This window comes from Delphinapterus leucas, chromosome 13 (assembly GCF_059928025.1).
Source record: "Delphinapterus leucas isolate spDelLeu-1000000601 "Yukka" chromosome 13, BTC_Dleu_Yukka2, whole genome shotgun sequence".
Classification (NCBI taxonomy): domain Eukaryota; kingdom Metazoa; phylum Chordata; class Mammalia; order Artiodactyla; family Monodontidae; genus Delphinapterus; species Delphinapterus leucas.
In genome coordinates this window covers 12,449,644-12,465,807 of record NC_143141.1, presented here as the reverse complement: position 1 = coordinate 12,465,807, position 16,164 = coordinate 12,449,644, and the positions used below count along the sequence as shown (strand labels likewise).

Sequence of the window (16,164 nt, the reverse complement as noted above, 5' to 3'; positions counted from 1 at the left end):
TCTTGCCATTTATTTGGGTGTTAACTTCTTTCAAAGATGTTTTGTAGTTTTTGGTGTACAAATGAACTTCTTTTGTTGAATTTACTCCTAAGTATTTAATTCTTTTTGATGTTGATGTAAATGGAATTGTTTTCTTCATTTAATTTTCAAATTGCTCACTTGTAGGGTCTAGAAATACAATTGAGTTTTGTATATTGATCTTGTTTCTGGCAATCTTGTGTGAACTCATTTATTAGATCTAATAGGTTTTGTGGATTTCTTAGGACTTTCTGTATGTTAGGTCTTTTCATATGCAAAAAGAGATAGTTATATTTCTTCCTTTCCAATCTAGATGCCCTTCCTTCTTTCCTTCCTTCCTCCCTCCCTTCCTTCCTTCCTTCCTTCCTTCCTTTTGAACCCTTAATCCAATGTTGAATAGAAGTGGCAAGATTAGATCTTTGCTTTATGCTTGATTTTAGGGAGAAAGCTTTCATTCTTCCACCACTAAATAGGATGTAGGCTGTGGGTTTTTCCAAAGATGGCTTTTATCAAATTGAGGAAGTTCCCATTTCATTCCTAGTTTTTTTACAAAGAAAATGTTGTTTTGTCAAATGCTTTTTCTGTGTATATTGATATGATCATGTGGCTTTTATCTTTTGTTCTATAAAAAATGATTATATTGATTGAATTTTGTGTGTTAAATGAATGTAGACTTTTTAGGATAGATCCTACTTGATCATGGTGTATACAATAGTACATACAGACAGTCCCCAACTTACAATGGTTCAACTTACGATTTTTCAAATTTACAGTGGTGCAAAAGCGATACACATTCATTAGAAAACTTACTTCAAATTTTGAATTTTGATCTTTTCTCGGGATAGGGATATGAAGTATGGTAGTCGTTCATGATACCGGGGAGCAGTAGTGAGCTGAAGCTCTCAGTCAGCCAAGCGATCACAAGGGTAAACAACCAATACTCTTATAACCATTCTATACCCAGACAGCCATTCCATTTTTCACTCTCACTACAGTATTGAATAAATTACGAGAGATAGTCAGCACTTTATTATAAAATAGGCTTTGTGTTAGATGATTTTGCCCAACTGTAGGCCAATGTAAGTGTTCTGAGCGCATTTAAGGTAGACTAGGCTCAGCTATGATGTTTGTTAGGTAAGGTGTATTAAATGCATTTTTGACTTATGGTATTTTCAACTTACAGTGGGTTTACTGGGACATAACCCATCATAAGTCAAGGAAGATCTATAATCCTTTTTATATGTTGCTGGATTTGGTTTGTTAGTATTTTGTTGAAGATTTCTTCATTTCTATTCCTAAGAGATATTGGTCTGTTGCTGGCTTTTCTTGTGATGTCTTTGTCTGGTTTTGGTATTAAAGTATTAATAGTGACCTTGTAGGATGAGTTGGAAAGTGTCCCCTCCTCTTCTATATTTTGGAAGAGTTTGTGAACGATTGGTGTTAATTCCTCCTTAAACATTTGGTAGAATTTACCAGTGAAGCTATCTGGTCCTGGGCTTTTCCCTGTGAAAATATTATTTATTATTAATTCAATCTCCCGTTAGGTCTATTCAGAATGTATCTTCTTGAGTTAGTTTCGTCAGTTTTGTGTCTTTCTAGGAATGTGCCCATTTCATACAAGTTATCTAATTTGTTGGCATATTATTGTTCATCGGGTTCCCCCATAATCCTTTCTATTTGTGCTGTATTAATGTCCCTCTTTCATTCCTGATTTCTTCTTGGTCAGTCTAGCTAAAGGTTAATCAATTTTGTTGATCTTTCAAAGCGCCAACTTTTGGTCTCATTGATCTTATCTATTGTTTTTCTATTCTCTATTTCATTTATTTCCACTCTAATCTGTATTATTTCTTTCTACGTACTTTGGATTTAGCTTGTTCTTCTTTTTCTAGTTTCTTAAGGTGGAAGGTTAGGTTACTGATTTGAGATCCTTTCACAATATAGTCATTTAAAGATATAAGTTTTCCTTTAGGCATAGCTTTAACTGCTTTCTGTAAGTTTTGGTAAGTTGTGTTTTCTTTCTTATTTATTTATTTATTTTTTTGCTGTGTTAGGTCTTCGTTGTTGCATGCAGGCTTTCTCTCGTTGCGGTGAGCGGGGTCTACTCTTAATTGCAGTGGGCGGGCTTCTCATTGCAGTGTCTTCTCTTGTTGCAGAGCACGGGCTCTAGGCACACAGGCTTTAGTAGTTGCAGCACGCGGGCTCAGTAGTTATGGGTTGCAGGCTCTAGAGCACAGGCTCAGCGGCCATGGCTCACGGGCCCAGCCGCTCCACGGCATGTGGGATCTTTCTGGACCGGGGCACGAACCTGTGTCTCCTGCATCGGCAGGCGGACTCTCAACCACTGCGCCACCAGGGAAGCCCTGTTGTGTTTTCATTTTCATCTCTCTCAAAGTACTTTCTAATTTCCCTTGTGACTTCTTTCCTTTGGCATTTTTAACTTCCACATACTTGTGATTTTCCCAGATTTGTTAATGATTTCTTGGCCATCTCAGTAAGTTGAGATGTTAAGCAATGGCTGCTGGTTATTTTTAACAAATGCACCTAGGGAAAAGGCTGCTCACACTGGGCACACTCTGAGACAGGTCACATAAAATAAGCCCTAAGATGGGGACTTACACAGAAGTCCTTAGTGAAGTCTTAGTAAGGACTTCTTGAACTTCCAGCTATTTGGGGAAGGAACCTCACTTCAGAAGCCCCTCTACCTCCATGTTTAAAGCACACATAACTCCTGCACAACCAGGGGTCTCACCTCACAACCTGCAGCATGATTCAGACAATACACATGACATGTGAGACATGATGGACTGGATTTTGGCAGCTGAAACTGTTTCAATGCTTCACCCTGGAGCAGCTCATCACAGTTTCAAAGGACAATCTGTTGGCTTACGTATTGAGTAGCATTCTGGGGTCAGCAAACAACGGCCACATGTGTGCTTGTTTTTGTATGGCCTGTGTGCTAAGTTTTTTGGCTTTGTTTTAATATTTTTTAAGAGTTGGGGGAAAAAAGGAAGAATATGCAAAGGAGAACCAGTTTGGCTTGCAAAGCCTAGAATATTTACTACGTGGCCCTTTATAGAAAAAGTATGCCTACCTCTGGGTAACAGAATCATGCATTCAAATAACCAGTGATATCCTAGGACAGTCAACACTCACAATAAGATGACAGAACCAAAGGGCAGAGAAATGCTTGAAATATGATTCCTTTAATGCTCCAGGCATTTTAAACATTCATAAAATTGCCTTGTGTCAGGAGTCATTTCCTCTTAGGTACATATTCTGTGTCCAGGATCAGAGACAGTTTTCTCCATGGCACCCATGTGCTGTGGGGACCCACTCTGGCATCTAGTCTTCCCTGGCAGAGTCCCCACCACCCACAGCAGGGCTGGATGCACCCCTGCTTGACACGAACTCAATTCTTAATGGCAACACCCTCTGTAGCATCACTGCTGCTTGCGGGTCCTGCGGATCCCATCCATTTCCAGCACTACCAGATGTCCCAAGTCTGGGATGATCACCCTGAGGCACTCGTGAAACATCACGTCAGCTGGTAAGTCCACCAGCACCCGCTCCACTGTATCAGACAGACACCGAGGCACTTCCACGTCCTGGGGAAGTGGAGTTTATAGTTACCACGGGAGTCCAGAGGGAGGGAAGGGGATTTTCTCTCAATTATTTGTTTATAATCTTAACACCTATTTAGCAGATTTATAAATTCATGTCTGTTTATATTTGCTGACAAGGCTTCACAAACTGTTTAAGTAGATGAAAGCACAGCTGAGTTTCCAAAGGCTGTGAAGGGGAGCAAAGAAAAACCTGCTTGGACGGCGCTCGCTGTATCACGTCAGCATCCGGTCATTCTTAGAGGAATGCCTAGCCTTCTAGAAGGAATTTTTTTTAAAGCCCTAAACCTTACCTGATTCTTCCAAGGTAATAATGTGTTTGTCCTTCCTTCTCAATCAGTGGTTCAAGGCATCTCAAAGCATGCTGATGCCTGAGGTTCTGACTTAATGGGTGAGGGGTGAGGGAGAGGGAAGGTGTGGACACCAACATTCTTTAAAAGCTTCCCAAGTGATTCCAGCAAACAGCCAGCATTGAGAACCTTGGTACTAGAGGTTCTCCAGCCTTCCTAATCTCATGTGTCCTCACTAAATGCCTTTGAAGTCGTCCCTGGGTCAGGCAACAAGCTCTTCCATGAGATAAGAAACTAAGGCACAGAGAGGCTCACGGGCTCCTCTGATGCCGTGCAGCCAACGACAGAGTCAAGATCAGAATCGACGCCTCCAGAAAACACCACCTCCTTCCCCAGCAACTGGACACACGAACACAGACCACGGGTATGAAGACTGACTGCGGGCGAGGCATGACCACCTGTGTCAAGGATATCATGGAAGGATATGGAACAGTTCTGAGCCAACCATTCCACCTGGTCAGAAATAAATGCATAAAATAGACACTTATTCGAAACCACACGAGGAATGAAGCAGAATTTTCTCTTTAAAGCCTTCCTTCCCTCACATATATTGCTATTGATTCTTAGAAAATCCATCAAGTTCCACAGACTTCCTACACCTGGATTCTTAGCTCTGTCACCAGTAAGAGACACCGTAAGAGAAAATTCTCGAACGTCCCTGCAGTTCAGGTCCAAAAGATCATTACAAATCTGCGTTCGCATGTGACAGCACTACAAAAACCTCCACGCTTTCCCCATCACCCTACACTTTCTACGCAGGTGTGCACCTCACCAGGATCTGCTCAGAAGCCCCCAGCACTAACCCATCAGCTGTGCTGGGCCTTCACAGTTCCCTTAACACTGTCTTATTTTGCTCTGGATGGAAACTTCATTATCTATATATTCTGGGTAACCGCCCGCACGTTTATTTTGTAATTCCAAACACCCGGGAGGGCCGAGCCAGCTGGCCCTTCCTCCACTTCAGCCCGGACATAACACTTTCACATCCCACACGCACTGCTGCATCCATTGAATCATTTCCATCATGATTCCTTTTCTCACTGTAAGCTCCCACATCTCATCATGTTTGAGGTGTTGCTGTTTCTTCTCTTTGTAAAAAAAAAAGTCTCCCCTGGCTGCAGAACTGTTTTCTCGTGCCAAGTAGAGACGAATAACGGAGCACACACGTGCCAGAGGGAAGACCCCGCTGCGCCCTGGGGAGGAGGGAGCCAGTTCAGTGGGTCTGCTGTGATTCCCAGTGTACCGTTCACTCATCTTACGGTGGACACAGATGGCATATGGGGCTTCCTCTCGCTAGTGACATGGCCTCCTGGAAAGTCTGCAGAAAATTCGTCCATCCCGTGAGTGGAAACTACATCTAACGGGACACCGTTACCCTCTGCTGACTTAAGAGGTGCTGAGTGCGGCTCTGAAACCCCATCTTCCCCATTTTAAGAGACTCTCCCACTCAGGCGAGACACACACTGATTCAGAGCCTCTCCGTGATGTCGAGAGGCGCAGCAGACGGAGAATCTTCCCTGGAACAAAACCTGCCTGTCCAGCTCCCACAGAAGGTGCTAGAAGAGCAAGAAAAACAAAGTGGGGAGGAGCCCCCTGGGGTGGGGGTGGGGGGAATTCTACCCTCTCCCGACCCCTAGAAGGGTTTTTACAAAAGTTAAATCCCCCACAAAAAAACAGAACGAAAGGGAACTTGGCCAAAGGGCATGTAGAATTCTGGTTAAAACAAAGAGAACTGAGAATCATATTTCGAAGACTCCCCCCCCCCCCCGCAACTATTAAGTAAAGCAGGACGTTGTGTTGTTTCCTCTCTCATGCTTATTGGATGCTTACGGGTTTGCAGCAAACTCGCTGCTTGGTTTCTGAAACATGCAGAGAGCAGGCTGAGAGCAGCGTTTGCTGTTTGGTGCCCAGCCCACGCCAACCCTGGCCAGTGACCAGCCGGATGCCCTCAGGACCAAGAAGAGCAAGCCCCCTGATGGCACGGCAGCGTCCGCAGAGCCCAGCGCCCAGGACAGTCGGTGCGCGCTTGTGCGGATGCCCGTGGGACTAGCGGGGGACACCCTTGGCAACCTCCCAAGTGCTCTCACATCCCGCCCCTGCCCCAGACAGGAGGCTGTAGCTGGGCACAGAGCTAAGGCACTAATGCAGCAGGTGGACAGACACCAACCAGATCCAACGGCTGCCACCCCGGGCAGGAGAGGCGCTGCTCACAGCACTACCTTAGGATAAAGATCAGATTTTTCAAAGGATGAGAATGTTAAGCACATCCCTGTGTTTTGCCCCTCAGAAGAATATCCTGCTCTCCCACTGGCGAAATTTGCTGCAGTTTTCGAATCTCAGTAGCAGTGCCAAGAGCTCCACCTGGGAACCCCTGGGCAAACGACCACTCCTCGGGGAAGCTGCCTTTTCTTCTTCCAGCACGTCTCTGCGGGTTGTCTCTCTTCCTCCTGTTTGGCTTGATGACGAGCAACTCGGACACTTCTCCTTCCCCCGGGGCAGCGCCCCCTCGTGCTTCTTCCGAGGCAGCTTCGAGCACCTCCCTCGGTCACAGCTTGATGAAGGCGGCCGGCTGGGGCGGCTGCTGCCCCGAGCCGGGGGGCGGGAAGAGGCTGGCGATGGCTATGTCCACAATGCCCTGGCACAGCTCCGCATAGAGCTTCCTGAAACGGGTTCAAAGAGCTATTATGAGGATGCTCATCAAAGTGCAAGTGAAAAGTCAACGCTTTTTTCACCGGGATCTGCCCTAGGAATTCCACCTCACGTTTCTAAGACTGGTGTCTGCTGACCATGCAAATCCTGCAGGAGGTACTGCAGGAAGAGAAAGCAGCCACTCAACAGATATTTCTGGAAGGTCTTGCAGGTGAACAGACAAGACGACTCCTGCTCTGACTTGAACTGCAGGGAAGACAGGCAATTCCAAAGAGAACGGGGGCCGTCTTGCCTGTCTTGGGGGGCACACCTGGAGGCGCAGGCTCTCCCCAGGGAAAGTGCCCACGCAGTGTGGCTGAGGGGCCTTTAGGAAAGACTCCCCGGAGTGACAGCTCAGCCAAGACCCGGAGAGGGAATCAAGTCGGACAGAGAATGGATGATGGGATAGGAAACAGGATGAAGGAGGGGGAGCCAGACACAAAGAATGAGGGAGAGATGTGGAGAGAAAGGAGGGGAGGGAGAAAGAGAGACTTGGGCGAGAGAGAAGAGGGGCAGTGCAAATGGAAGGAGTGGTACCCACTGAGGAGAGAGAACTCAGGGCATCTGGGGAACCGGACCATTGCAGTGCGAGGCTAGGGACAAGGCAGGGGCCAAGCCATGCAGGGTTCTGAGGCCACGTGCAGGGGTCTGGAACCACCATAGCAGAAAAGCTAAGGAGGAAAACATCCCATCCAGTCTCTTCAGAGAAGCGACGAGGCCCTCTAGCTCCCCACTCACTTATTGCCTATAGGATTTTCGCCCGTTTCACATGACAGCACATGAGGCCCCAGAGCCAGCTCTCTCAGGACTGTCTCTAACACAGGGAAAAACCAGAGACATATGGTCCAAAGAGAAAACACACATTTGGGATGGCGCTCCAGGCCTGATGTGCCTTCCCAACTCACTCAAAACACATTTGGAATCCAGGTGGCTGCAGCCAAGGGTAGGAGACCAGGCCAGCTTGACCTAGAGGAACAGAGGTCTTTACTGCCCCGATTTCCAGAAGATGCTATGTCCCAATCTCCATCAGGTAGGAAATCTTCACAAGCAAATTCCCATCCCTCCTGATGCAATGGCAAATCTCTGCTATCATCCACCCCATCACAGAAACTTTCTCCCCGCCCCTCCCATCCCCTTCTACTGCCCTTGAAGCTGGAACCTGTATGTTCTAACCTCTGGTAAGGCCCTCTGGGAAGAAAGCTCACGCAAAGCCATGCTTCCGTTGTCTACCCCAGGAAGTCCTAAGTGCCAGCTAACCTTCATCTTTCCTGCTGGATGTCTGCTCTTCCCTCTCTCCCCTCTCCCCAGTCCCCCAGCCTCTGCCCCTTCTGTCTATGAATCAAGTCCCATTTTCAACAGTCTGGTGTGGCCACACCACTCAACCTCCCACTTCTGAAGGGATAGTGACCAGGGGGCCTGCAAGGGAGTGATAGCGGCTGCTAAACTTGGGACTCGGCAAGTCCCCAGGAGCCACAACCGTCAAAATACACCGTGTTTGGTGTTTCGTGATGCTTGTCATTAGCTACCTCGGGAAGGCATTTTCCAAAGGGGATACTGGGGGGAGGGGAGGACACAGCTTCAACCTGGTCAACTCATATCTTCGCTATTTGTGGTGTAGGAAGTACGTGACATACAGGCAAGAGTGGGCCTTTGAACATCCTGCTGGTTTTCATACAGCAAGATGAGTAAGTCCTATTTTAACATGTACACGACAATGGAAACTGTGGTTCCTGAACAAAGGCTTCCCGGGACTTCCCTGGTGGCGCAGTGGTTAAGAATCCGCCTGCCAATGCAGGGGACAAGGGTTCGAGCCCTGGTCCAGGAGGATCCCACACGCCACGGAGCAACTAAGCCCGTGTGCCACAACTACTGAGCCCGCGCTCTAGAGCCTGCGAGCCACAACTACTGAGCCCGCGTGCTACAACTACTGAAGCCCACGCACCTAGAGCCCGTGCTCCGCAACGAGAAGCCACTGCGATGAGAAGCCTGCGCACCACAACGAAGACCCAACACAGCCAAAAATGAATAAGTACATTAATTAATTTAAAAAAAAAAGACTTTCCTTTGACTATACCATCATGTCATCATCTCCATTGACCCTCTCCCCCCTGTTCGTCCTTTTGGAAGCAAGGGCCCAAGAACACTCCCCACTCAAAATCATGAACCTAAAAGATAGAATCTGAGGGACTTTCCCAGTGGTCCAGTGGTTGGGACTCCATGCTTTCACTGCCGAGGGCCCGGGTTCAATCCCTGGTCGGGGAACTAAGATCCCACAATCCATGAGGCTCGGCCAAAAAATAAAAAGATGGAATCTGTTTCTTTTCTATTACAGCAACTGTAACACAGTATGATTCATATAATAATTAACTGGGCAGTGTCTGTCTCCCTCCTCCAGTTGACTCCTTGAGGACGCTCATTTTTACATGTTCCTAAAATCCCCGCTCTTTCCCTGGACCCCACTGCTCGCATCAGGACTCTGAACGAAGGGAATCCAACAGACAGTGAGTGGCTGTGTGGGAGCTGGTGAGACGGAGCCCAGAGAAGCCAGTGAACCCTGATGCCCAGGGGTTTATCACCAGAGGCCTCTGTTGGGGCCCAGCATGACCTGATCCTGCAAGGCACCTCAGAGAGCAGGTGAGTTTCCACCAGGTGGGTGGGTGCTACTGTTGGGGAAAGAGGTCAAAGCCATTACTCAACACTCAAAATGAACTAAGAAGTTGCTGTTTCTCTGCCCTCCCTAGCCTTCAATCCTTACGCGGAACAAAAGAGACAGATTCACCTTTTCCAATCCAGAGACTGGAGGTCCACCCTTGAGCCAAAGCCCTTAAGACCAATGATAAATAAAGGGTCCAACCTCTACGGAAAGCATTCAGTTATGAGGGCCTGCACCAGATTACCTGTATCTTGACCTAGGATAATTTACACTTGGAATCAAAGAGCTACCCTGGAGAAGAAACACTTAGTGAACAGCTCATAAGCTTCAGGAATAAACTGAAACAGAATCACTTTTGCCCACAAGACAGTGGGGCTACTTTATTACTTTCTTACCTTGTATACTTGAATGCCTGACTGCATTTTAGATTCTGGTCCTTGATTCACCATCAAGACATGATGGCATCCTTGTCTTTAAACACTTAAAGCTGCCATTTAAACATTCCCAAAGCTCTTCACAGTACGCAAACAGAACCTCCCTGCTCCCTGACACCCCATCCTGGCTGATGTGTAAGTTTGGGCCTAATGATAAAGAAATTCTATGCATTGAAGCACCAATGTCATTAGGGAGTATTAGGAAGATAGAAAGATGTCTCTATGTAAATAAAACCTAAGCAATTACTGACTCAGGTGAGTAAGAGTGTTAACCAGTAACACACACTATGTCCATCCAACTACTATTTGCAGACTAGGATGTGCGAGGCACGGTGCCAGGTGCTGGGACTCCAAGGAGAACAAGAAAAACAAGGCTGCTGCCCCCACGCTGCATATATTCCGTAAAGAAAACAAAAATGGGTTGATTTGACAGCAATTAGTGTAATGAAGTAAACTACCAAGGCTCTGGCTGGAGAAAATCAAAGATAGGACTGTTCAAGACTTGTGGTTGCCGAGGGGAGGGGGGAGGGAGGGATGGATTGGGAGTTTGGGGTGAGCAGATGCAAACTGGTATATACAGAATGCATAAACAACAAGGTCCTACTGTAGAGCACAGCGAGCTCTATTCAATATCCTGGGATAAACCATAATGGAAAAGACTATGAAAGAGAATGTCTATCTATGTATCACTGAATCACTCTGCTGCACAGCAGAAATTAACACAACACTGTAAATCAACTATGCTTCAATAAAATAAATTTTTAAAAAAAGATGGGATTATTCAGGGGAGGCGGGAAGGCTTCCTGGAGATGCCATTTTGACAGAGTAGAAGCAGCCTTGGTAAGACTGGGCTGCGGGGGTAGGGTAAGAGCAAGCCAAAGGCCCCACAGCAGGTAAGCGTCATCAGGGAAACGACGCTCTGGGTGAGGCTGGAGAGGTAGGCGGGGCAGTAGAGTCAGGTTTCGGTCAGAAACCTCAGAGTCAGGTTTCGGTCCCAGGCGCAGGGGGAAGGCTAGAGAACAGCAGGGCCTGGTTTCTGGCTGCTCAGGGGAGAACAGACTCCACTGGGGCAAGAGAAGGTGCGGAGACCCAGTTAGCAGGCTCTCTGCAAAAGCAAAGCTGGAGGACGATGTTTGGGAGAGCAAGGGCAGTGGGCGGGGGGAGCAGAGGGCTGGCGAGGCTGGAAGCAGAACTGACCAGGCCCCGATGGACAGAACCTGAGGGTAATGGAAAGGCAGGGGCAGGGTCTCGGTCACCTGGAAAGCGGGGGGCGGCGGGGGGGGGCTGGACATTCAGTGAGATGGGCGACTCTGGCCGGGTGGGGCGCCTACTGGACATCCACACACATCCTTGCAGGACGCCGGGAAGACAGGTGCAGATACTGGCCTGCAACTCCGGGCTGCGACATCATTTGCTGGTTTTAAAATCCTGAAGTGCAATATGGGCTTGACTGGGGACCTGGAAAGAACAGTTTCTGTGCAGCGGCCGGGATGCGAGGCAGCCCGGAGTGGACCAGAGCATGGATGCGGACTGAGGACAAGGAGACAGCGTGTGCACGTGTGGCTTCTCCAGAAGTGTGGCTGTGGAGGGAGCAGGGAGGGGGTGGTCCCGGGAGCAGGGCGGGGCTTCAGAGGAGGGCTTTTCTTAATTGCTGGGGAAATCTGCTGAGCGCCACAGGCTGGTGGGAACGATGCAGCCAAGAGGGAGAAAGCAGATGAGGGAGGCATCCTCAACCCACCCTCTTGCCTGGAGGGAGGGGATCGGGTCCAGAGCACAAGGAAGGGACAAACCTCTGACAGGAAGGATGGGAGAAGATGGACACCCCTGTGGACCTGGGGAAGGGAGGACGTGAAACATTCTGCTCTCCTCCACCCCTGGTCTCCTTAACTTTCCTTTCTCCTTCAGATCTCGGTTCCAAACACCACCTCCCAGGGGGACTTTTTGCTCAATTATATTACCTTCTAACATCTCTTACCCTATGAAAGGGTGTGTCCCAGTTTGTAATCTATATTTGTCTTGTCCTTTGTCTCACCCAGTCTCCCTCCACTGAGGGCGGGGCCCGGGTCTCTCTGCTCACGACTGTGACCCAGAGCCCAGTCCGGGGCCTGGCGGGTTAGGGGTATCTAACAGGTATTCGTTAGCGGCAGGCAAGGATGAATGAGATGGAATCCCACCTGCCAGGTCACAGCTACGAAGCAGGTGGCAAATGAGAGAACTGCTTATGTGTTAACACTGCCCCTTGGAGGTGCAGGCCTTTCTCCTACGCCGTCGGAAGATCACACCGCAATTTCTCCAAGACGTGGACGTGGGGAACCGTGAAAGGGTCTTGACACTAATGAATGTGGATCCTCAGAGGAACCAACAGCCTTTGAGGATGAAGTCCAAATGACTCCCTTACACGTAAGGAGTCCCACAGTGGGGCCCCAACTCACCTTTTCACCCTGACCTTTCCTCACCCCCGACACTCATGCCACGCTGCAGGCAGGCTCCTCCCAGGAGGAACAGAAGTTCCCCGAGGGCGGGGTCTGTTCATCTGTGCATCTCCCCTGGAGCCTGGCCCAGAGCAAGGTCCCACTGGATTCTGGGTTCCCTCCCCCTTAGCACACATGACACTCTCCTCTTACACCCCAGCCTCAGCTCCACAATGTCCATGGTACCTTCTCAGACCACTTCCTGCCCAGGGAGCCTCTGAGCTGCTTGGTCATCACTTTCTCCCTGACTCACAGGACGCGGCTGACTCTTCTCCTTGTCACGGGAGAGGGTCGCTGCTGGTATTACTAGCTTTGTTTAGAACTCTCACGGCACACGGCATCCACCACCCACAAGTGCTAAGTGCTCAACACACACAGGGAGGAAAAGGGATAAGAAATGACTCAGCAAAGCCCCCTGCTGGCCAGGGTCCTCCCAAAGCCCTCCCGTCGCTGGTACCTCCTCCCTGACGGCACTCAAAGGGTCAGTGGTTGGACACCCAGGTAACAGGAGCTCACCACCTTGCCAAGACAGACTACTCCTCCTGCAGAACTAACTTCCCACGCGTTTTAACCCAAACCCTTCTCTTCCAGGGACTCAAGGAGACTAGGAGTTTGTGTATTTGCCTCCCACCCCCCGTTTTTAATTTAATTTAATTTTTTTAAATTTATTTTTTATTTTTATTTTTTTGCAGTACGTGGGCCTCTCACTGCTGTGGCCTCTCCTGTTGCGGAGCACAGGCTCCGGACGCGCAGGCTCAGCGGCCATGACTCACGGGCTTAGTTGCTCCGCGGCATGTGGGATCTTCCTGGACCGGGGCACGAACCCGTGTCCCCTGCACCGGCAGGCGGACTCTCAACCACTGCGCCACCAGGGAAGCCCTTATTTTTAAATGCATTAAAAATCGTGCTAGTCTCCTTTGCCACACAGACTTCAAACTGCATGAAATGCAGTAAACCTCATTTTAGATAAAAGCAAACAAACAGACAAAAACCCAGTGGTGTTCGGGCTTACTGAGCACAAGCAGGGGCGCCGTTGACTTCAATGAGCCAGACCTTCATCTCCTCATCCACCATGAAGTCGAAGCCGAAGAGCTGGAAGCTCTGGTAAGGGAGGTGTCGGGTGCTGATGGCGGGCTCCACGCTCATGAGGCAGCTCCTGCAGGGCAGAGGGGGCGCTCACTGAGGATGGGGTGGTCCAGGGAGAAGGACCACTGGAAGAGGTGCTTGGATGGTTTTACGTCGAATGTGCTGATGAAAATTAGGCTTTGGCTTAATTCTCTTTTTTAAATGCATTACCAATAGATTATTCAAGATGATGTGAGTTATCTGTTAGAAAACTCTGCCATCACTCTTGTTCTTACAAGTAGTGGCTGCTTTCCCAGCAAGTGCTGAGTCACCGTGGTCCCTACAAATGTGGACTCCTCCAACAGGTGGACTGCTGCCACATTTGTTTATAATAAGCAAAACCAACCAAAAAAATAATAATAATAATAAGCAGAACATTTCTACGTATTTTTGCTATATTAAAAGAATGGACCACCATTTAGTGATGAGCAGAATTTGCAAAAAGAATGCTGACTCCGTTCATTTCTTTCACTAGCTCCAGTTCAAGTACCAAACAGTTGCTTTTAAAGCTTTATATAATGAAACAAGATATTGAAATACAGAATAGGATTTAATATTAGGATCAACTACTGTTCTCAAAAATTGGAGGATTTTAGTGACGCAGAAAAGCTGAAAGTGAATCTCAGAGACATAATGGAAAAGTACATGATGCCTGAGGTCAGGCTGCTGAAGCCAGAGGCTCGGACAAATTTTTTAACCTCTTTAAGCCAAGTGTTGACTTCATTGTCCGTAAAGTTGGGGTAAAAATAATACTTACTCCCAGTGCTGAGATGGTTCAATGACATAATTACATAAGGAACCTGGCATGACTTCTGGTAGCTAGGAAGCATCTAATAAACGTAAGCATATTTTATGAATTTATCATTAATTACGATAATCATGAATGTATTGTTTACGAATAATAAAGAACTGTTATCTAGTACAACCATCCCAGAAAAATCCTATGCCATTTCTGTTTCATGAAGCTCTCTTCACTGATTTTTCCCTCAACTAGATGTTGGGGCAAAATATTTCTCTTAGTAAATGCAATATATGTTATGATGACTCTAAGACTACCAGAGATAGCTGTCCTTCTACACAGCTGTATATTTAGAAGGAAAAAGATGTGTCCTAAAAAAAAAAAAAAAAAAGAAGAAGAAGAAGGAGGGGAAGAAGAAATAGAAGGGGACTTCGCTGGCGGTCCAGTGGTTAAGACTCCGCACTTCCAATGCAGAGGGCGCGGGTTTGATCCCTGGTCGGGGAACTAAGATCCCAGGTGCCGTATGGCCAAAAAGAAAAAAGACGTGTCCTTATAAGTAGCTTTTGGCTTATGACTTTAAAAGAAGAACTGAGGCTTCTGTGAACTTGGCACCAGGGTCTTGCTCCCCTCAACCTCCCTCCACCCCAAGCATCAGTTTCCTCCTTTTTTTCTCAAAGAGGAAAAATTTTCTATAGATGTGTTTAAACCTTTCAAGATCACTTTGGACAGTCACTTAAGAACCAATTGGAATAAAAATTTCTTCTCCCATTCATCCCTAACCTGCAAGCCACATATCACATTTTTTTCTATATTTCATCTCTATTCTACGAGAGAATACCCTTAACTTTTGTTTTTATTAAAATGCCCTTTAAAATATAATTTAGAAAAAAATTTTAATTTAATAGGTGCTCATGGTTAAAAAAAAAAAAACCCAACAATACTGAAGGATAAAAATGGAAAGAAACATTACACTCCAACACTTACAGGAAAAACTGAAAGCAAGAACCAAATCAAAACGAAATACTGTTTTATCTGCTGGGAGTTCAAGTTAATAATTCACTTTAAAGAATTTTTTTTCATCATCAGAGACTTTATATAGTACATCTTTTTTTTCAGCTGGAGTGGGAAGTTTGGGGGAAGCTAGCTGGGGAAAAAAAGAACATGAGAGCCGTGAGGAGCGTTAATAGCACCAAAGTAGCAACACTCTGAAGTGCACAGAACAACGAGGAGGAGGGGGTATATCAAATATCAAATAAATCTTTTGCCTAAAATATGAATTCTTTCTTCAGTATACTTGACTTATCTGGTGTCAGAATTCTAACCACATATAATCCCTGAAGAGATGGAACTCTGAGCCCCGTAATTATTCTGTTAGACTCTGTGTAAGAATACATTAAGGAAAAAGGCTCAGTCATCATGACAGGGTGGTAACGACAGGGCAGATAAACAGACCACGGAACAGAACAGAGATCCCAGGAATAGACTCTCACATAAACGGCCACCTGATTTATAACAAAGGCACACCAAAACGCAGTGGGGAAAGGACAGTCATATGTACTAGTGACCTGGGGTCATAAAGGGTTAAAATGTATGGGGAAATCTAACAGAATATTAACTATACAAATAATAAAAATAACGACTTGTGATTTTTAAAATATATGTAGCACTAATGACTACCCATATACTTACAATTCAATACCTTTAAACCCCCTCCTTGGGTCCCTCCCGCTTCCCCTTCAGAGTTAACCACTATTTTGAATTTTGTGTTTAGCATTACTTTGTTTCTCTCTAGATTTTTACCACATGTGCACATTCCTCCAAATAATGTATTACTTAGTTTTGCTTGTTTTTCAATTTATATGAACAGGACCAATTTGTAATTTTTTGCTTGACATTATATTTGTATAACTCCAGTGAAAAAAATCCTTCAGGAATAAGGTAAACTAAAGACATTCTCAGATGATGGAAAATTAAGAGGACTTATCACCAGCAGAACTGCTCTAGAAGAAATGCTGAAGTCTGAAGGGAAATGAAACTTGGAACTTGAGGACTGAAGGAAGAGCAAA

At 46.7% G+C, this 16,164-nt stretch overlaps 1 protein-coding gene across 6 annotated transcripts in view; it reads right to left on the bottom strand.

Annotated features, from left to right (window-relative positions):
- TTL (tubulin tyrosine ligase) overlaps positions 1 to 16,164 on the bottom strand; it is a 42,008-nt gene that overhangs the window by 2,880 nt on the left and 22,964 nt on the right. For 4 of the 6 annotated variants that reach the window (XM_022599141.3, XM_022599142.3, XM_089922808.1 and 1 more), the window contains 2 exons: positions 13,247 to 13,390; positions 4,689 to 6,648 (listed from right to left, as the gene is read on the bottom strand). In XM_022599141.3, the coding sequence (XP_022454849.1) occupies positions 6,534 to 6,648; positions 13,247 to 13,390 (259 nt within the window). In that variant the 3' untranslated portion in view covers positions 4,689 to 6,533. The other 2 variants (XM_089922806.1, XM_089922809.1) reach the window with 2 other exon arrangements.